Below are 15535 nucleotides of genomic sequence, written 5' to 3'. Positions count from 1 at the left end.
TGGGCTGCTCCAAGCGGCACCCACGCCGTACCCTCTGCATTGTTCCTCGCAGCGCAGGGGTCGGGGGAGCAGCACCGGGGTGCCGGGCTTCCCCGGGCGACGGGCAGGGCCGGCAGCAGGCGGCCCCTTCCGCCAGGCCCGCGGCTGCACGGCCCCGGCCTGCTCGGGGCGGTGGGGGCGGCGGGCGGGCCCCGGCGGTCCCGGCCTGCCTGGGGCGGGGAGGGGGGGGGGGGCAGACGGGCGGCGCCGGGGGAAAGTTGCCGGGACGGGGCGCCCCCGCCTCCGCACAAAGGGCCCGCAGGTGCCCCCCGCAGCCGGCGGCCAAGGTCAGGCCGAGCCCCCTGCCGGACGGGCGGGCGGACAGAGCCCGCGGGCACTCACCGAGAGGACGCTCATGCGGAGCGGCGCCTCCAGCACGCACGACGCCATCTTGGCGGCGCAGCAGCCGCAGCCCCGCCGCCGGCGGCGCCCTCAAGCGCGTCGGAGCGCCGCCGCCACCGGGCCCGGCCTCATGGCGGGGCGGGGCGGCGAGACCAGGGGCGGCCGGGGCGGGGCGGAGCCGAGTAGGGCGGGGCGGGGCGGGGCCGAGCGGCGCAGCCTCGCCGGGCCCCGGCCCTGCCCAACCGCCCCGCATGCGCCGCCGGGCTGAGGGCGGCCCCTGGCGGCGCTGCGAGCCGGAGCCGCCAACGGGGAGCGGGACCGGAGCGCCCACGGCTCGGCTGGCGGGCGCGGGCACCCTCCCTTGTGCTCGCAGGGAGGTGGGGTTTCTTTTTTTTCCCCCCCCAAAACCCTCCGTTTTGCTACAGGCTGCTGGAAGATCTAACGCCGGAGTAGCGGTCCCCTGGGTGGTGCACAGCTGGAGGCCCAGGGGGTGCTGCATCCATCGCTGCTCTACTGGGGACAGCATTAATGCGGTGAGAGGACCGTAGGAACGCCACAGGTCACGGCTCGTTTGTCTCATCTCTTGCTATCAAGAGGTAAACACCGGTTTGGTACCCGCCAGGGATCTTGTACAGGATAATGGGAGCACAGTTGGGGATGGGGGTGCAAGTTAAATTAACTTTATTTTTAGAAAATAATTTATTTGCTTATGAAAAAGCTACGCCCCTGTTCTTAGTTTGTTCTTCGAGTAGATTACTAACACAGTTTGAACAAAATCCCCTGGACTGAAACAAGTGAACAATTTTCTCAAGCACTGCCTAAAAATGTTTCTGCTTTTATCTATAAAAAGCGCAAGTCTCATCTACTGACCAATTTGTGATTATAAATGTACCAGGTCTGACAGAAACGTTTTCCAGATGTTTCTCACCAATATTAAATTTTTTCAAAAACTCTAAAATTTCCTTTAAAGGACTCTGGATCTTAGGATTCAGAACTGATTAAATTTGCCAGCTTTTCCTAACTTTTTACATACTATTTGGAGTACTTGGTCTTAACTGAAGAAGCATCAAGTTCAGAGCTGCAACTGACTTTACATATAACAGAGGATCTTGCTGACAGGGAAAATCCATAGTGAATGAGAATACAGTAGAGATGGATACTTCAAACTGCAAAGAGGTCAAGCAACTGCAAGAAAGGGCACAATAAGTCTATATAGATCACACATGGTTCATACTCAAAAAAAATAAGTATATTTACATCCGCACTCCACTCAATGGATGCGGACATTCTTCATTAAAAAAAAAGAACACCTCTAAACATTCTAAAAATCTGTATTCCATCTTGGCAGTCTCCTTTCTAGAAAGCCAAAACACATTTATCAGAAAGTAGAAGACACAACAAAACAATTTGCTTTAAAAACATATGAAATTAGACAAAAGCATTCATTAAGTGTAACCTACATCTTCCACGCCACATAGAATTTGACAGCTGAACACCACACAGATTTCTTCGGTGACTTTTCAAGATCATACCATATTTTATACTTAAAACCGCATCTTTTCGATGGTACAGAGGAAATACTTTATTACCATGATAGTCTTCATATCACAAGGAAATGCAGGCATGATTAAGGTTTTAACGTTGCAGACCCAAGACCCTTAAAGATACTGAACTATTTTCAGTAACCTAGGCCACCTTAACAGCTACTTTAGATAACCTGGGGGTTACACCAAACTGTCCCAATTCTTTATCACATCTTATCACAGTTCTCTTTGGTGGGTTTTCTGACAGATGAGCAGGCACAGAGAGATACACGAATATTAATAGGATCCAACTAATCATTTAGTAAACAAGATACTGTCCTCTGGAACAAAAAAGAAACCCGGGATGTTAATGGTATCAGCACACCAATATAAAGCTGTTAATCAGAACTGTGGAGAGCGTTAATTTTGACATTTGCCAGTTCTTGAATACTTATATGCGTTTTGTTTGCATAGTGACCTGCTGGCAGGAGAGAAACCAAGATGAATCCCAGAATTTGACTGATTTTAAAGACAAGTTGAAGCATTTCCCTGCTACAACTCACCAGTCTATTTTTACTCATGGCTCCCTGTCCAGTTCTCCTTTCCTGTAGGAATGCTTTCTTCTCCATAGTGCTTGGGCCTTAGATGAGTAAAAGCACACTGGAACTACTGCTCATCTCAAGGGCGGCACAGTCATGAGGAATTCCTTCTCTGATTCTGAAAGCTCAGCACAGAACACCAGCAGAAGCTGACTGTAAGGCTAATGAGTCTAATGGCATGCCATTGTACTTGAAAACACTTGTTTTCATGAATTCGCTAAGTTTTGTTATCCTCACAGCCTTCTAGGCCAAAAGGAGCATGATATGTTTGCTAATTCAGGGAAAACTGAAGAAGAGTAAGAAGAATAAAAAGAAAACTTCCAAGAAGATCTGAAAGAGAACAGGAGCTGCCCAGCCATAGGTAAAGTCCATGAAGGTATTTTGGAAAATTCCAGACCGAGCTGTAAGAATTAGGAATTTACATCCTACTGAAAAGAAGTGTCAGGTGAAAAGGTAGGCTAAAGATGATGGTAAGCATTGCTGTCTGAAGCATCAGTCACTTTGCAGGAAAATACAACACAGCCTTAATTAGTGAGAATTGATACAGTGATGATGTCCATGTTTAGAAAGCTGTTCATCGTAAACAGATGCGTTTTAATTTTACGATATGGTTCTCAACTTCTAAGAAACAGCACACAAGTGAGTTTTTAAGAACAGAGATGTTCTCTTGCATGGTCCTCATAAAACTGTCATGCCTCAAATTAAGGGACTTGGTTCTGTACCAAAACAGTAATTAAAAGCCAATACTAGACAATACACATTGTTTTGTTTATGACCACGAAGCTTTTCTATGGTATGAATGTCAGCAGAAGCAAAAATCCTCACTCTTCTATTGCTGTTTTGTTATCCTGGGAATTCTACTTCCAAATTTAGTTCACGCAGTTATTGCATATGCTACTTTGTATTAAAAGTTCAGTATAAAACAAGACAAAAGCAATAAAATCAAATAGTTCAGTCTCATAAGTCAGGCATCCTCTCACTTTGACTTGAGTAAGAGTTCTTTTCCTGTTAAACCAGCACGGTGATTCTTGAATAGCAGTACAGCTCAAGATACATAGTATATATACATTAATAACCGAGAACCGAAGCAAAATCGACTGATTATACATGGGCTTTAAGTCCTTTGACAAAGCACTTTGTTGGAAAACTTTGCTTCTGGCTTAGATGTTTAATCAAACTAAATATTCTTCCCTGAAAGAGGTACATAGAGCCTCTTCACCTCAAGAAAGCAGCGTGAATAAGATCAAATAATGTTAAAAGCATGAGTAGTTCACCATAGTTCTCACCACCTCTGCATAAAGGAGTAGGGAGAGAACTTAGTTATGTAACACAGAAGTGTTAGTCTGTTTTATCTTCATCCTCTGCAGCATAGATGGCTTGATTCCGTCTCTTAATTTTTTTAATGCCCGTGTTCCCATTTTCATTACCACCAATGCGCTTTAAAGGTCTCTCATTCAAGCTCTTCTCTTCTGCCTGCTTACACACGCCAGATTTCTCCAGTTCCTCATTATTGGAGTCCATAGCATCATCAGATGATACTGCCATGGAATCTGGCATGATCCTGATATCAGAAAAACTTGCAGAAAACTCAGGAGGATGATCAGGGGAAGGATCTACAGAACACGTACTCAAGTCTTCATCACCTCCTTCATCATCCAGCATTATTTCATCGGGATTAATGGATGAAAGTCCAGAATTATCTGTATTATATTCACTGGGTTCCTCTGCTGACCCAGTACTGTCCATCTCTTCCTCCTCCTCCTCCTCCTCATATGCTCGTACTGAGCCCTCTTCTTTAACTTGCTGGATCCTATCATTGATGTCAGTGAGGCCAAACTGGGCACAAAACTCAGTGGTCTGTGGATTGATGGTATGGACTGGTTCCATGTTTTTTTGGGGCTTGCTGGGATCATAACAAGCAGCTGTCAAGGTGAAGTTGCAAGGAATTTTGAGGTTATGATTCAGCTCTTCTAACACCTCCTTGATGGCTTCTTCCGTTACACTGTAATCCCACCTAAGTAAGTTCATAAAGTTAACAAAAGTGCAGCTAGTCAAAAGGTATTTTCTGTTCCCCCTGCAAAGATACGCTTTTCAACACGGGTAACAAATTCATCTTACAACAGGCAATTTCTCAGCCCCCCCCCACCCCACCCAAGCATATTACCTTTGGTCAATACTGAGATTCTGCTCTGCACACCAAAGGTCTGCATACGATGCCAATCCACCCAGTAAAGCCTGGAAGCCTGATTTTCAGTCTCACAGTGACCAACAAGAAGATCAGCCACCATGTATTTTTTGCCCCTTGAATGGTGTTACCCAAGTCTGCCAAAGAAAACTAACTGCCTGCACAGAGCAGTAAAGAACCTGTAAGCTCTACAGCACAGCCCTTATCATCCCCTTTGTTTTCCAAAGCATTTACCAAGTCCTACGGACATTAGAGGCTGCAGAACAGAGAAACCCAACTATAAAAGATAAGTATAAGATAAGAAACACAGCTATAAAAGGTCAGTACGCTTCCAGCCTAGCTAAATCATGTTTTACTTTCTACTTTGCGTGCTACTTACTTTGCATGGAGGCCATTATTTTCAGGCATATTCCACAAGCTCTGAGTCACATTAACGAGACTGTTGGTAGCCTTAAGGACTGCAATCCACTCAGCATCGTACTCCAGCGAGTCACCTGCAGTAGGATCATGCTCTACATCTATTATCTGTTCAAAACAAGCAAACAAAAAAACAAAATAAAACCATAAAACAGATGAGGTGAGACATTTCTCTTGACACCAGAAAGCAATTAAATTTTGAAGTGCTGTTTTCATGGTACAGAGTTGTAATTAAGTCTGAAGTATGCTGAACTAATGGCCTCAATCAAACATGCCCTCTCAGGGCAGTCCTACATAGAAGCCTATAGCAGTAAGGAGGTAAGAGAGGACGATCAGCAATTAAAACAGGCTCTCCTGTAACACTTCTGTATTTTAGCTTAGAGCAACTCAAAATCAGAGCACCCTCCTCTCCCTACTTTCAGCTACTAGACAGTTACACAACTTAGAAAACAATTTGCTTACTCTGAAGTTCATACCTTCTTCTAAGCCAAAAATCGTGAAGAACTGACGGCAAGTTTTTCTATGGATATTCTTAGCACAAAATGAAATTAACATTGATAGTTTTTAAACACTTTCAGCAGGTGACCGATTGAAACCCAAATCACTTTGTCTTCAGTGACACTAACCTAAGTCAAACAATTTGGATTAGCCAAGCTGCACCAGTCAACTCTGATTTTAAATAATCCATAAAAGAAATTCAACCTTTTAATGTAGTGTAAAACAGAGCTAAACACGGGTGGACGACCACGCTGCTGGAGGCAGTATTACTGCAGATCAGTTCTCCTATGGGATTTTAGGTGCAGACTAGCACCCCCATGTACCTCTGCATAGCAAAAGCCCATCCTCAGACTCTCATCTTCAAAGGTAGCTAAAGCAATTGGATCCCACCACATATCCTAAAGACACATAACGAACCATCTTCCCTTTAAGACAACAAATAAGAGCTACTTTAAAGTAAGACTACTGAGACGTTTGACTGCATCTGAAGAGCATGCTATCAGGTAACCCACTGCACATGGTCATCACCTGCAGGAAGTCTCTGTGAGGCAGACATTTATCCAAAGCCAAAAACTTCGTTGCCTTTGGTAGTTCTTCTTTGGAGTTTGTCTAGGAAACACAAGATGTTAACAGTCATTAGCGTTCCTATGAAATTACACTATTCTACACAAGTTATGTAGAGAGATTTAAAAGCACAATTTACATTAAAATAGTTTCTGAAATAGAGAAGCAGCACGGGATTATAAGAAAGGGATGGAGAAAGAGAGAGGACAGACGTCAGCAGATGTCTAACAAAAAGTTGGACACTGAAAACAGGAAGATAAAGCAAGAGCCACAGGTCTCCTTCAACCAAGACAGCTGAACATACCTAGCCTTGATGCCAAAAGAAAAACTTCAACATAATTAGAAGCAGACTTGAGTCCAAAATGTCTAGAGTTACCTTTTAACATCTAATGAATTGCGAATTCGAATAGCATGTCACACCACTTTCAGCAAAAATTCAAATTAACAAAGAGAAGTTTCAACCTACGGGGACTGTTTTTTTTGGCTTTACCTAGGCAGCCAATTTCACCTGCCAAGCTTTAGTAAAGGTATCCTCCCATCCCAGGTTAACCAGTCTGCTCGTTTGCTTCTCTATCACTCTTTTGAAGCTGTATCCTTCCCCAGTAAAACAGGGAAAAAAGGGTGCTTTTCTGTAAAATTTAAATTAAGAAGTTTCAAGTGCAGCAACTTCAGCTATTTCATGCTGTACCTGAAGATGAGGTGGTGCCACCACTAATTTATAACATCTCTAACTTCCATAAGGCAGTAGTCTTAAGACCACTTAAGATTTTGGGGCTTAAGCTGAATTTTAGTTACTAAGCAAATTCACATTAAGAAGCTGCTTTTCTGGACACGACTACCTGCACTAGAATTCTGAAACATCCTTGGAAAGCATACGCTCTTGGTTTTATTCCCCTTTACCTGGTGTTGCATGAAAGCTGCAAACTTAACATGGAGATGTGCTGAGAACCAATAACTGGGTTTCAGGTGCTGCAGAAGCTCTGAAGCAGCAGGGCTTCCTAACGTGTTGCTCTCCACTTCTTGACGGAAGAAGGATTTCATTTTAAGAAGCTGCTTCTTGTTTCCATAGTGATATATGCTCCTTGGCCAGTCGTGTGACATAAATATGTCCATTGGGCGCTTTAACTATCAAGCCAAAAACGCATATGGTATAAATAAAACATATGATAAAAGTTTCAAAATTACACATCACGAGACAGAACGTGCCTAACACGTTGTGTTCTACTTCAGATCAGATACACAGTTAGCTGTGACCAATAACCTCCCTTTTTGGAGCAATTAGTACATCTTTCAGATGGCCTTTGAAGTTGTCAAATGGAAGTAGTCCATTTTGACTACTGTGAAGCATTCTCCAAGGATCGTACTACACTTTCTTGGGTCTGTCAGCTGTGTTTTATGTATACTGCCTTGTAAGAGAGATCGTCCCAGGAAGCATCAGGCAGTGAGGAGAAGACTTGAAGTTACAACTATAGAGGAAGTTCTCAGCACACTATCAGTCATCTTCCTCGTGAATTTTTAAAATCTTTGTTCAGAAGGGATAATGGAATGGCTAAGCACAATACTCCTCCTCAAAGGAAGCACCCCTTAGAAGTCTAGTCAACATCTTAAGTACAGCTTGGTTCAATACTCGATTCATCTCCAACAGCCGTATCAGAACGAAACACAAGTCTAGTAATAAACTCAGGGAAACGCATCAAACCCTTTATAAGGGCAGAAACCTTTGTCCCATATTCAGCATCCGTGTATCTAAACACTTGAGTCCCCAGTGGCAATCTGAATAATCATTCACAAGATGTTTATAAATACATCTGTTCACACCACAACCTCAGCCAAACAGAGTAGCTCTTGTGACAAAGCAGGGTGTAGGACATGGGTCAAAAATAAAGCTATCCTTTGCATTTCAAGCTGTGGGGTGAAAAATACTTCAACCACAGCCATTTGGGATCATCTCAATCAGATAGCTCAATTTGCATTAGTAAACTTTGCATGTTAGACAAGGTAGCGTCCATCTTCCTAAAGCTGGAACAGAGGTGTACGGCTGGAGTACCTGTCATCCTCTGAACTTTATCCAATCTAACAAACAAGATCTCCCAATTATGCCTGATTCAGATCAAATTTGCCCTGCTACACAAAGCACTGAGGAGACACTCATCAAGTACAGTAGTGAAATCACAGCCTGCATAAAATGGCTTGTCAAGATTAGCTAAGATTTGCTGGCATGATTTGCTATCTAGTAGTGCGCTGTCCAGGACAGCTTTAACATTTCATTTTTAAATTAATGAAAAACATCACTGTTAAAAATATACATTTTTTGCTAACCTGCTTGAGTTTGAAGACCTCGATATTCCGCACATGGTAAGCACTTCTAATTGTTTGCTGGTTGTATGGTGGACATTCAAAGTGACCTGAAACATTGAGAAAAGAGTAGGTGCCTGAATCAACAGTTCCCTCCTAATGCTGTTTGCAAGCTGGCTTCTTGGAGTCATATAGACATCTAAAGCAATACTACGTACAAGGCGGCCAGTAATTGAAGGAGATGCTGCATTTCCTTTACAGGGGGCTTATGCTGACAAGCTGTTAATTTTTTATGTATGAGGCAAATATGTTGTAAAAATGTCTACAGAACTGAACGTTTCTTCCATTGTATGTCTTTTTTTTAATATATATAATTATGGAGAATACAGAAAATCAGTTATAGGGGAAGAAAAAAACCCACACTGCTCACAGTTTTACTCTAACTCTTAAAACCCAAGCCGACTGAAACAAGTACTTTTTGGCCAGAAAAGCTTAAGTACTTCATTTCTGACTGAGATTTTGTGTTGCTCAGGTGAGAGCCCTCATTGCCTCCCCATATCCCTTCCCTCCACAGTTACACTGCACAGCCATGTGCCATCACATATAGAGAGCTGTTTGCTGCACAGCCATGATGCAACATAGCTATCTACTTCAGCCAGCTGGTATCATGGCTATATATGCAAGCGTACTGGCACAGCCAGAGAATGTAAGGTAGACAGGAACAAGCAGAAGACTGGCAGCAACAAAAAATAACGTTACTTCTTTGATGATAATGCTAACTACTGAAAGTCTCATCTACCACAAGCAATATCCAGACATGCAACTTGTATACTTGATAACAAAAAATTTAATTAATACTAATAGGTATTAAACGGAATCAAATGTTCCGAAAAACTATTTGATACTTTGCAGATTGAAAGCCATCTCCAAAGCTTCTCTGAAGGATATATGTTGATGAATGAGAAAGACTAAGTTATGTGTCTGCTGACACCTGGCATCGCTTGTGATCGGGTCTCTGGCCACTGATGGTGACTCTTCCACGAAGGAAGAGCTCTTGAACACACACATGGAAAATTGAGGTGAACAAATCTTGAGGCTTACTGACACTAAGCCTTAGTTCAGGCCGGTCCATCTGTACAGTATCACACTTATAAATCAACTGTTTTACACATATAAAACTGAACAGTCTTGTGTTGCACACTAGAAGGACACTACCATGGAAAAATCAAGACTGTTCCAGCCACGACATTGAAAAGGCACGCTGCTTCCTGCTACGGCTGCTAGGCAGCTACATGGACCACCTCCAGACCCTCCCCTGCGTTAAGCCAAGAGGGGTTTCCAGCGTCAGTCGCTTCAGAAGGGTGGAGGAGGCGCGGCCGGGGCACGGCGCCCCCCTCCCGCCGTGCCGTACCTTTCCGGTAGTCGTGAGACTTGAAGATGCCCGAGATGCCTCCGATCCTCACGCCGCGGAACCGCACGACGCCCGCGTAACCTAGGGCAGAGGGGAGCGCGCCTCGTCACGGCGGGGCCGGGGAAGGGGACAGGGCAGGGAACGGGGCCGGGAGCCGGCCGAGCCTACCGAGGTAGTAGATGTTGGGCGCCACCCAGCCGCCGTAGGGCAGCTCCTGCAGGTGGTTGGAAGCCTCGTGGTTGCCGCCGATGAATACGGTGAGGACCGGAGCCTTCTTCTCGCCGGAGTAGTACCTGCGGGGACACGACAGCTGCGGCGGCGGGGCCGGGCGGGCCGGGCCGGGCCGGGCGGGCCGCGCCGCGCTGCGCTCACCGATAGAAGCTCTGCATGTGGCGGTACTTGGCGGGCACGGCCATGCAGCGCAGGTCCGCCTCGTTGCGCACGGCCTGGAAGTCGCCGCAGCAGAGCAGCAGGTCGGGCCGCACGCCGTGCCGCCGCTGTAGCAGCTCCAGCGTCTCGTACAGCTTGTCCAGGGCGCCATGGCAGCACCCGGCCACCGCCACCTTCATGGCCACCGCCTCGGCACCGCGCACGCGCCGCGCCCGCCCAGCGCGTCACGCAAAGTGCGTACGGCCAGCGACCCGCCCGCTCGCCTCCTGCCTAGCGCGGCACGCAGAATGCGTAAGGCGAGCGACCCGCCCGCTCGCCCCCTGCGCAGCGGCCGGCAGCCCCCCGCTGTGGAGAGCGCCGAGCTCCTCGTCTAGAGGGGCGGCGAATGGCGTCGTCGGGTGGTGGTTGTGTGTCAAGTAATAAAGCCACTCCAGGCTTTTTCCACTGTACTTTTAACAATCTTGAGAGATTGAATAAAATTATGATTGCCTAGTTAAGCGTTAACTTGCTGCTCCATACCCTGTAATCGTGGAATGAAGCAGACATTCCTGTTCCCCTACAGCAGCAAATACCACACACCAGCCTCTTTCCATACTCAGAAAATAAGGGTGTTCTCTTAACACATTTCATAATTTCACAATATTGGGTTACTGCGTGTTCTCTGGGGCTCTCATCCAAGCCCAGCTGGAATGAAGGGAAAAGTTCTCCGAGCCTTCAATGCCCACTAGTCCTTAGAGTAAGAACACAGCAAAGTGCTCGTAGGTGTACCCAGCCCTTTCAGTAACTTTTCCTGAGACTTACCCGGGTGTTGTGTGAGAGCTTGGTCAGCTCATCACATCTCCTGGGAAGGCTTTCCAGCTTCTCTAGGGACAAGCAGCAGCCCCTCACATTTGCCATATCTCAGACTTCCTAGAAGGGTGCAGGTGAAAGACAGAGAAATGTCCATGAGTCTCTGGAAGATACCGACTTACTCAGGATACACCATCCTGGGCAGCTCCCCAAGACTGCCAGGAGATGCCTCCTTGCTCCACTTCCTCCAGCCAGCCAGGTCTTCACTTTTTCTTTCCCGAGACAGCCCTACCCTTTCCTGCCTTCCCAGCCATGTCCACAGCCAGTCAAGGTAAACTGATACTATAATTGTAATTCCTGGTTTTGTTAGTTCTGGCTCATTTCTCATAATCCATGTGCCACTTATCCCCAGTAAATTGGTGTACAGCTGAGTCTGTAAGGTTTTTTTTTTTAGTTTTATGCTGTAGCATTCTAGTATTTTTGCACTATTCATTATGCATCTTAACATACCAAATTTAAGTGTGGATGTTGACTGAGTAAAACCGCTCTGAACTTTCCGCAGCAGTCAGACCACAAAGGGAGGCAGTCACACTACTATTTACAGGGTAAGTAATGGCAAGTTAATGCTTAACTCTTTTATTGTTATTTTGTTCAGTCCTTCAAGATATTAAAAAAAAAAAGTGACTGAAGTGCAGCTCATTTCCACCACATGATTAATACACCTTTGGTTATGGATAGGGCTTTGCAGCGGCCAGTTCCTTGCCTGGATGTGGTTGTGCACATCGCTCATGGCTGCATGTCCAGTCCTACAATACAGGGCCTGCACTTCTCTTAAGTGACCAAACGCACATCCTGTCCTGTGTGACAGGGGAAGGAACTACAAGGCCATGAAAGGAGAGTCCCAAGAAACAGGCTCAGATCAGTGGGTTGTTTGGGTGTGAGGTATTTGCCCTTTAGGCTGTTGCCTGCCAACACCAACCTGTACACTGTTTTTTGTTTTGTTTTCCTGAGCTGGCAGTGGTAATTTAGAGCCACAGAAGTAGCTCGGTTTTTATCTCCAAAGAAATGAAGAAGAACAAAAGGTATTCTGAGGGGCTAGGGATGGCAGGGTTGCGTCCCTAGCATCTGAGAATAGAATGGGAGAAACTCTTGGAGAATTTCCTGTCAAATGCTTGCTAGCACTTTTAGAAGGTACCAAAATGCACTTAGAAGACACTAAAATAAACAGCAAAAGGGAGGCATGTGTGGCTGACTTTTTGGGAGGAATGGTTTGGCTGAAAAGAGATACAGGGGGGAGATGGTGGGAGGGTGACAGTTTATGTGCTTGTGAAGGAGTGGGAGAATTAATGGAGGTGTGAAAGGGGAATCTGAGGTGTTCCTGCTGAGGCTGAAGTGTCCCTGTAAGCTGTGAGGGAGCAAGGTGGGCTAGAGGGTTGCTATGTATGTGTGGCACAGAAGGAAGAGGGTGCTGCAACCAAACAAGAGTTCAGAGATTGGCTGAGGTGAAAAACCCATGAGGTTGGCCTAAATATCACCAGACTTACCTGCAACGACGTTTTGGCGTCTTTGCGCGCCTCCTCCCCCAGTACTGTCTGGTAACTGCGGCACCAAACCACGACCTGCAGTAAGCACACTGTCAGCGAAAGGTCCCCCGCGGGCCCCACCACCGAGGCGTGGCGCTTGCCTTCCCCCTGCGGTCGCACTTTGGCTCCCCTGCCTCTCGCTTCCTCCCCTTTCCCGCAGGCACCCGTCTCCCACCACGCCCTTTTCCATCGCCCAGCATGCCGTTTTGCTGGTGGGTGCCAGCGGCCTGGAGCCGCAGCGGGCTGAAAACCAGCCAACACCACATCGGGCTCCACTGGGTTTCTACAGCGGCTGACGAGAAAAAAAAAAAAAAAAAAAAAAAAAAAAAAGCCGAGGAGGGGGGCGGCGTGCGGAGAGGAGCGGGTCGCTGAGGCGAGGAGGAGCCGAGGGCGGGAAGGGAGGGACGCGTCCTCCTCCTTCTCCTCCTCCCCGTCCTCCCCGTCCTCCCTTCAGCGCGGGCAGCGCCATTCCGCCGCCTGCCCCCTCGCAGCCCGGCCTCGGCCCGCAGCCCGCAGCCCGGGGCCGCCCGCCCGCCGCGCCTCCGGGGCGGGGACCCCGCTGCGCGGAAGGGGCCGGCGGGGCCGGGCAGCACGACGCGCCCGGCGCCGGCATGGGACGGGGAGCTGCCCGGGCGGGTAGGTGTGGCGGGACCGGGGGCCGAGCGGCTGCCTCCTCTCAGCCCGGCGGCGGTGTGAGGGGGCCGGGGCCGGGGCCGGGGCCGGGGCCCCGTGTGGGGTCTGCCCGGGAAGGCGGCGGCGTCGCGGCGGCCGGGGAAGGAGCGGGGAGGCGGCCGGGGGCAGCCCGCGGGGTTCGGGGGTTCCCGGGTCGCCCAGCTTGGAGGCGGGGAGGAGGAGGAGGAGAGGCTGCTCGCATCGCACGTTTAAGTTGGGAAGAGCGCTGCGGTGCGGGGGCCGAGGCTGTGAGCCGCCTCGGGAGAGTTGTGCCGGAGCGCCGGGAGGCAGAGCCCTGCTGAACGCCGCGATCCGGTGCAGGGAACTGGTCGGGGCGGCCCCGGGCTGCTGGGGCTGTAAGGCAGGAGGGGAGCACCGGAGCGATCGCCCCGCAGTGACACGGCTCCTTCTCCTCTCCAGTGACCGCCGGCCGTTTGCCCCGGGACCCTAGGGTGCCTCTGGACCTTTGGTCTTGTTCAGGGCAGCTGTTGATATGTAGTCAGGAAAGTAGGATTTATTTTTTAATTATTTTCTAGGAAGCCAGAGAAGATTCTTTCATGAGCAAGAAAGAGAACAGCTTTGGCTGCTAGGCTCCTTGGTTCACTGGGAGACAAATCCAAGATTAAGTTGGGCATAAACTTGTAAAAATGTGATTGAATAATGGAATAACTTACTGAAGGATGTGTTCCTGCTGGAGTAAGTCTCTCTGAAGGTCATAGACTGTGCTGGTCCCAAGTAATGTAAATATTAAGTCCGGGACTAATTTTATTACCTCTGTTCTTCACACTAAAGAAGGAAGCCCTGGAAGATGTGCTGTTCTGTGCCCTGATCTCCCTTGTAAAGGCAAGCTAGCAGTGCAAGGGGACTCCCTGTCAGTCCTCAAGGTGTTTGCTGCTGAAATGCTGCCTGAAAGGCTGGGTGTGTTTTTGTTGGTGGTGTTCTCATGGCTTTACCTTGTGGGATCTGATGCCTGCTTCAAGAAATAAACTTTCCAGGCATTTCTTTAAATTAGCTCTCTTGATTATTTCTTGTGACTCTCTTGAGCCTGGTTGGTCTGTTCTCAAATGCTCTTACAGAGAGGGAACTTATTCTCATGAAAACTATGAGGAGATTGACAGTACTGTTAGACTTTACTTGGTTTTATAAAATTATTTATTTGCTGTCTGCTGGATTCTGAGAAGTTGAAGCAACAATTAATTGTATTTAAGGTAACAGAGTTAAAAGTTGAAGTTCCCTGATGGCACATAGCCAGTTTCCATTACCCAGACCTTTGCAACCGCTGTTATGCGTCCTATTATTTTGTACTCCTAATTTGCACAGAGGTACAGCATGGAAGGTACCTGTGGTCAAAGCGCCTCAATGTAATGTTAACTGATACATGACTGCTGAGTCCTGAAGAGATGCACTGGTAAAGCATGTTTCAACTCCTTCAGCTGCAGCCTGCGGAGCAGACGATGAGCGTTGTGGCTCAGGCAATTCAGAGATCGCTGTAGCGGAGCCCTGTGGTCAGACACCCACTGTCAGTAGCCATGGAGGTGTAAATATAATGCTGCACAGTGCAAGTTGCTTTTTCCATTATTTTTTTTTTTCTGAAAGTACCTTTCCCCATCCTTCCTGCAACCCACAGAAAACAACTTTGAACAGTAACTCTGAATTTGGGATATCTTGGTAAAGTACAGAGGTTCTGTGGAGTCTCAACTCACTCTCTTTGTACAAATGCTTTCCGATACTGTCTTAAATGAGCATATGCTATTTTTTCCCCATGCAACGAGGTTTTCTCCTGTTACACAGAACTGTACTTCTCTGAAAGCTAAATTAGAGGTTGGAACTTGTGCTCCAATTCTGGCAGAAACTGGACAGTGAAGTAGAACTGTGGGAGGAAATGGATTTTCTTATTCGTAGTTAAGGCAGTTAAGTTCTGTCTTACAGAACTGGGTTCAGGTGTGTTACAGGATAAGCGTCTTTCCTTAGACTTTACAGTTGTGCTTTCCCTCCTGATTCTGATTTGCAGAGTCTCTGTAGGGGCAGTTGCAACTGGAGGTGCTGTGCTTTGACTGTGTGAAATGTTCTGTAACGCCACGTGCCTTTAGCAGTTCAGGCAAGGCACTGAAAATTGATGTATTCTCTTCTTTGCCACAATTCTTACCGGGTAAAATGAAGATAATGCTCCCTCGTTAGTGAAAACTTGTGGAAATAAGGTAATGTTTAAGAAGCATTAAAATACTATA

The 15535-nt window shown here is 47.4% G+C and overlaps 3 protein-coding genes and 1 long non-coding RNA gene across 13 annotated transcripts in view; 2 read left to right on the top strand and 2 right to left on the bottom strand.

Moving 5' to 3' along the window:
- Positions 1 to 555, bottom strand: part of ARMC8 (armadillo repeat containing 8) — a 64070-nt gene extending 63515 nt beyond the window's left edge. For 3 of the 8 annotated variants that reach the window (XM_040567543.1, XM_040567549.1, XM_040567551.1), the window contains exon 1: positions 382 to 539. In XM_040567543.1, the coding sequence (XP_040423477.1) occupies positions 382 to 429 (48 nt within the window). In that variant the 5' untranslated portion in view covers positions 430 to 539. Of the gene's footprint in view, positions 1 to 381 lie in introns of all 8 variants that reach the window. The other 5 variants (XM_040567548.1, XM_040567553.1, XM_040567554.1 and 2 more) reach the window with 2 other exon arrangements.
- An 86-nt stretch (positions 556 to 641) lies between these two features.
- Positions 642 to 3615, top strand: LOC121074905. The gene is made up of 2 exons (XR_005822609.1): positions 642 to 977; positions 2743 to 3615. It is a non-coding gene; the product is annotated as an uncharacterized LOC121074905 (long non-coding RNA).
- DBR1 (debranching RNA lariats 1) lies at positions 1939 to 13107 on the bottom strand. Its single transcript, XM_040567539.1, has 9 exons — positions 12597 to 13107; positions 10246 to 11172; positions 10042 to 10166; positions 9874 to 9954; positions 8487 to 8572; positions 7068 to 7292; positions 6132 to 6212; positions 5068 to 5213; positions 1939 to 4517 (listed from the first exon to the last, which is right to left on the bottom strand). Exons 2-9 carry the CDS (start codon positions 10440 to 10442, stop codon positions 3842 to 3844), a joined length of 1617 nt encoding a protein of 538 aa, XP_040423473.1. The 5' UTR covers positions 10443 to 11172; positions 12597 to 13107; the 3' UTR covers positions 1939 to 3841.
- Positions 13108 to 13144: 37 nt separating this feature from the next.
- PPP2R3A (protein phosphatase 2 regulatory subunit B''alpha) overlaps positions 13145 to 15535 on the top strand; it is a 58219-nt gene continuing 55828 nt past the window's right edge. For 2 of the 3 annotated variants that reach the window (XM_040567536.1, XM_040567535.1), the window contains exon 1: positions 13198 to 13271. The gene's annotated coding sequence lies outside the window, so the exon portion shown is untranslated. Of the gene's footprint in view, positions 13272 to 15535 lie in introns of all 3 variants that reach the window. The other variant, XM_040567534.1, reaches the window with a different exon arrangement.

The sequence above is a fragment of the Cygnus olor genome, chromosome 9 (genome assembly GCF_009769625.2).
Source record: "Cygnus olor isolate bCygOlo1 chromosome 9, bCygOlo1.pri.v2, whole genome shotgun sequence".
In the NCBI taxonomy this organism is placed as follows: Eukaryota; Metazoa; Chordata; class Aves; order Anseriformes; family Anatidae; genus Cygnus; species Cygnus olor.
The sequence above is the reverse complement of the archived record's forward strand: the minus strand, read 5'-3'. Positions and strand labels throughout refer to the sequence as shown.

Coding starts and splice junctions, on each gene's coding strand:
- DBR1 (XM_040567539.1), bottom strand. CDS start 10,442: ATGAAGGTGGCGGTGGCCGGGTGCTGCCATGGCGCCCTGGACAAGCTG. Junction 8,573..9,873: donor GTCTCACGACTACCGGAAAG/GTACGGCACGGC, acceptor TCAATGTTTCAG/GTCACTTTGAATGTCCACCA. Junction 5,214..6,131: donor CTCACAGAGACTTCCTGCAG/GTGATGACCATG, acceptor TGTTTTGAACAG/ATAATAGATGTAGAGCATGA.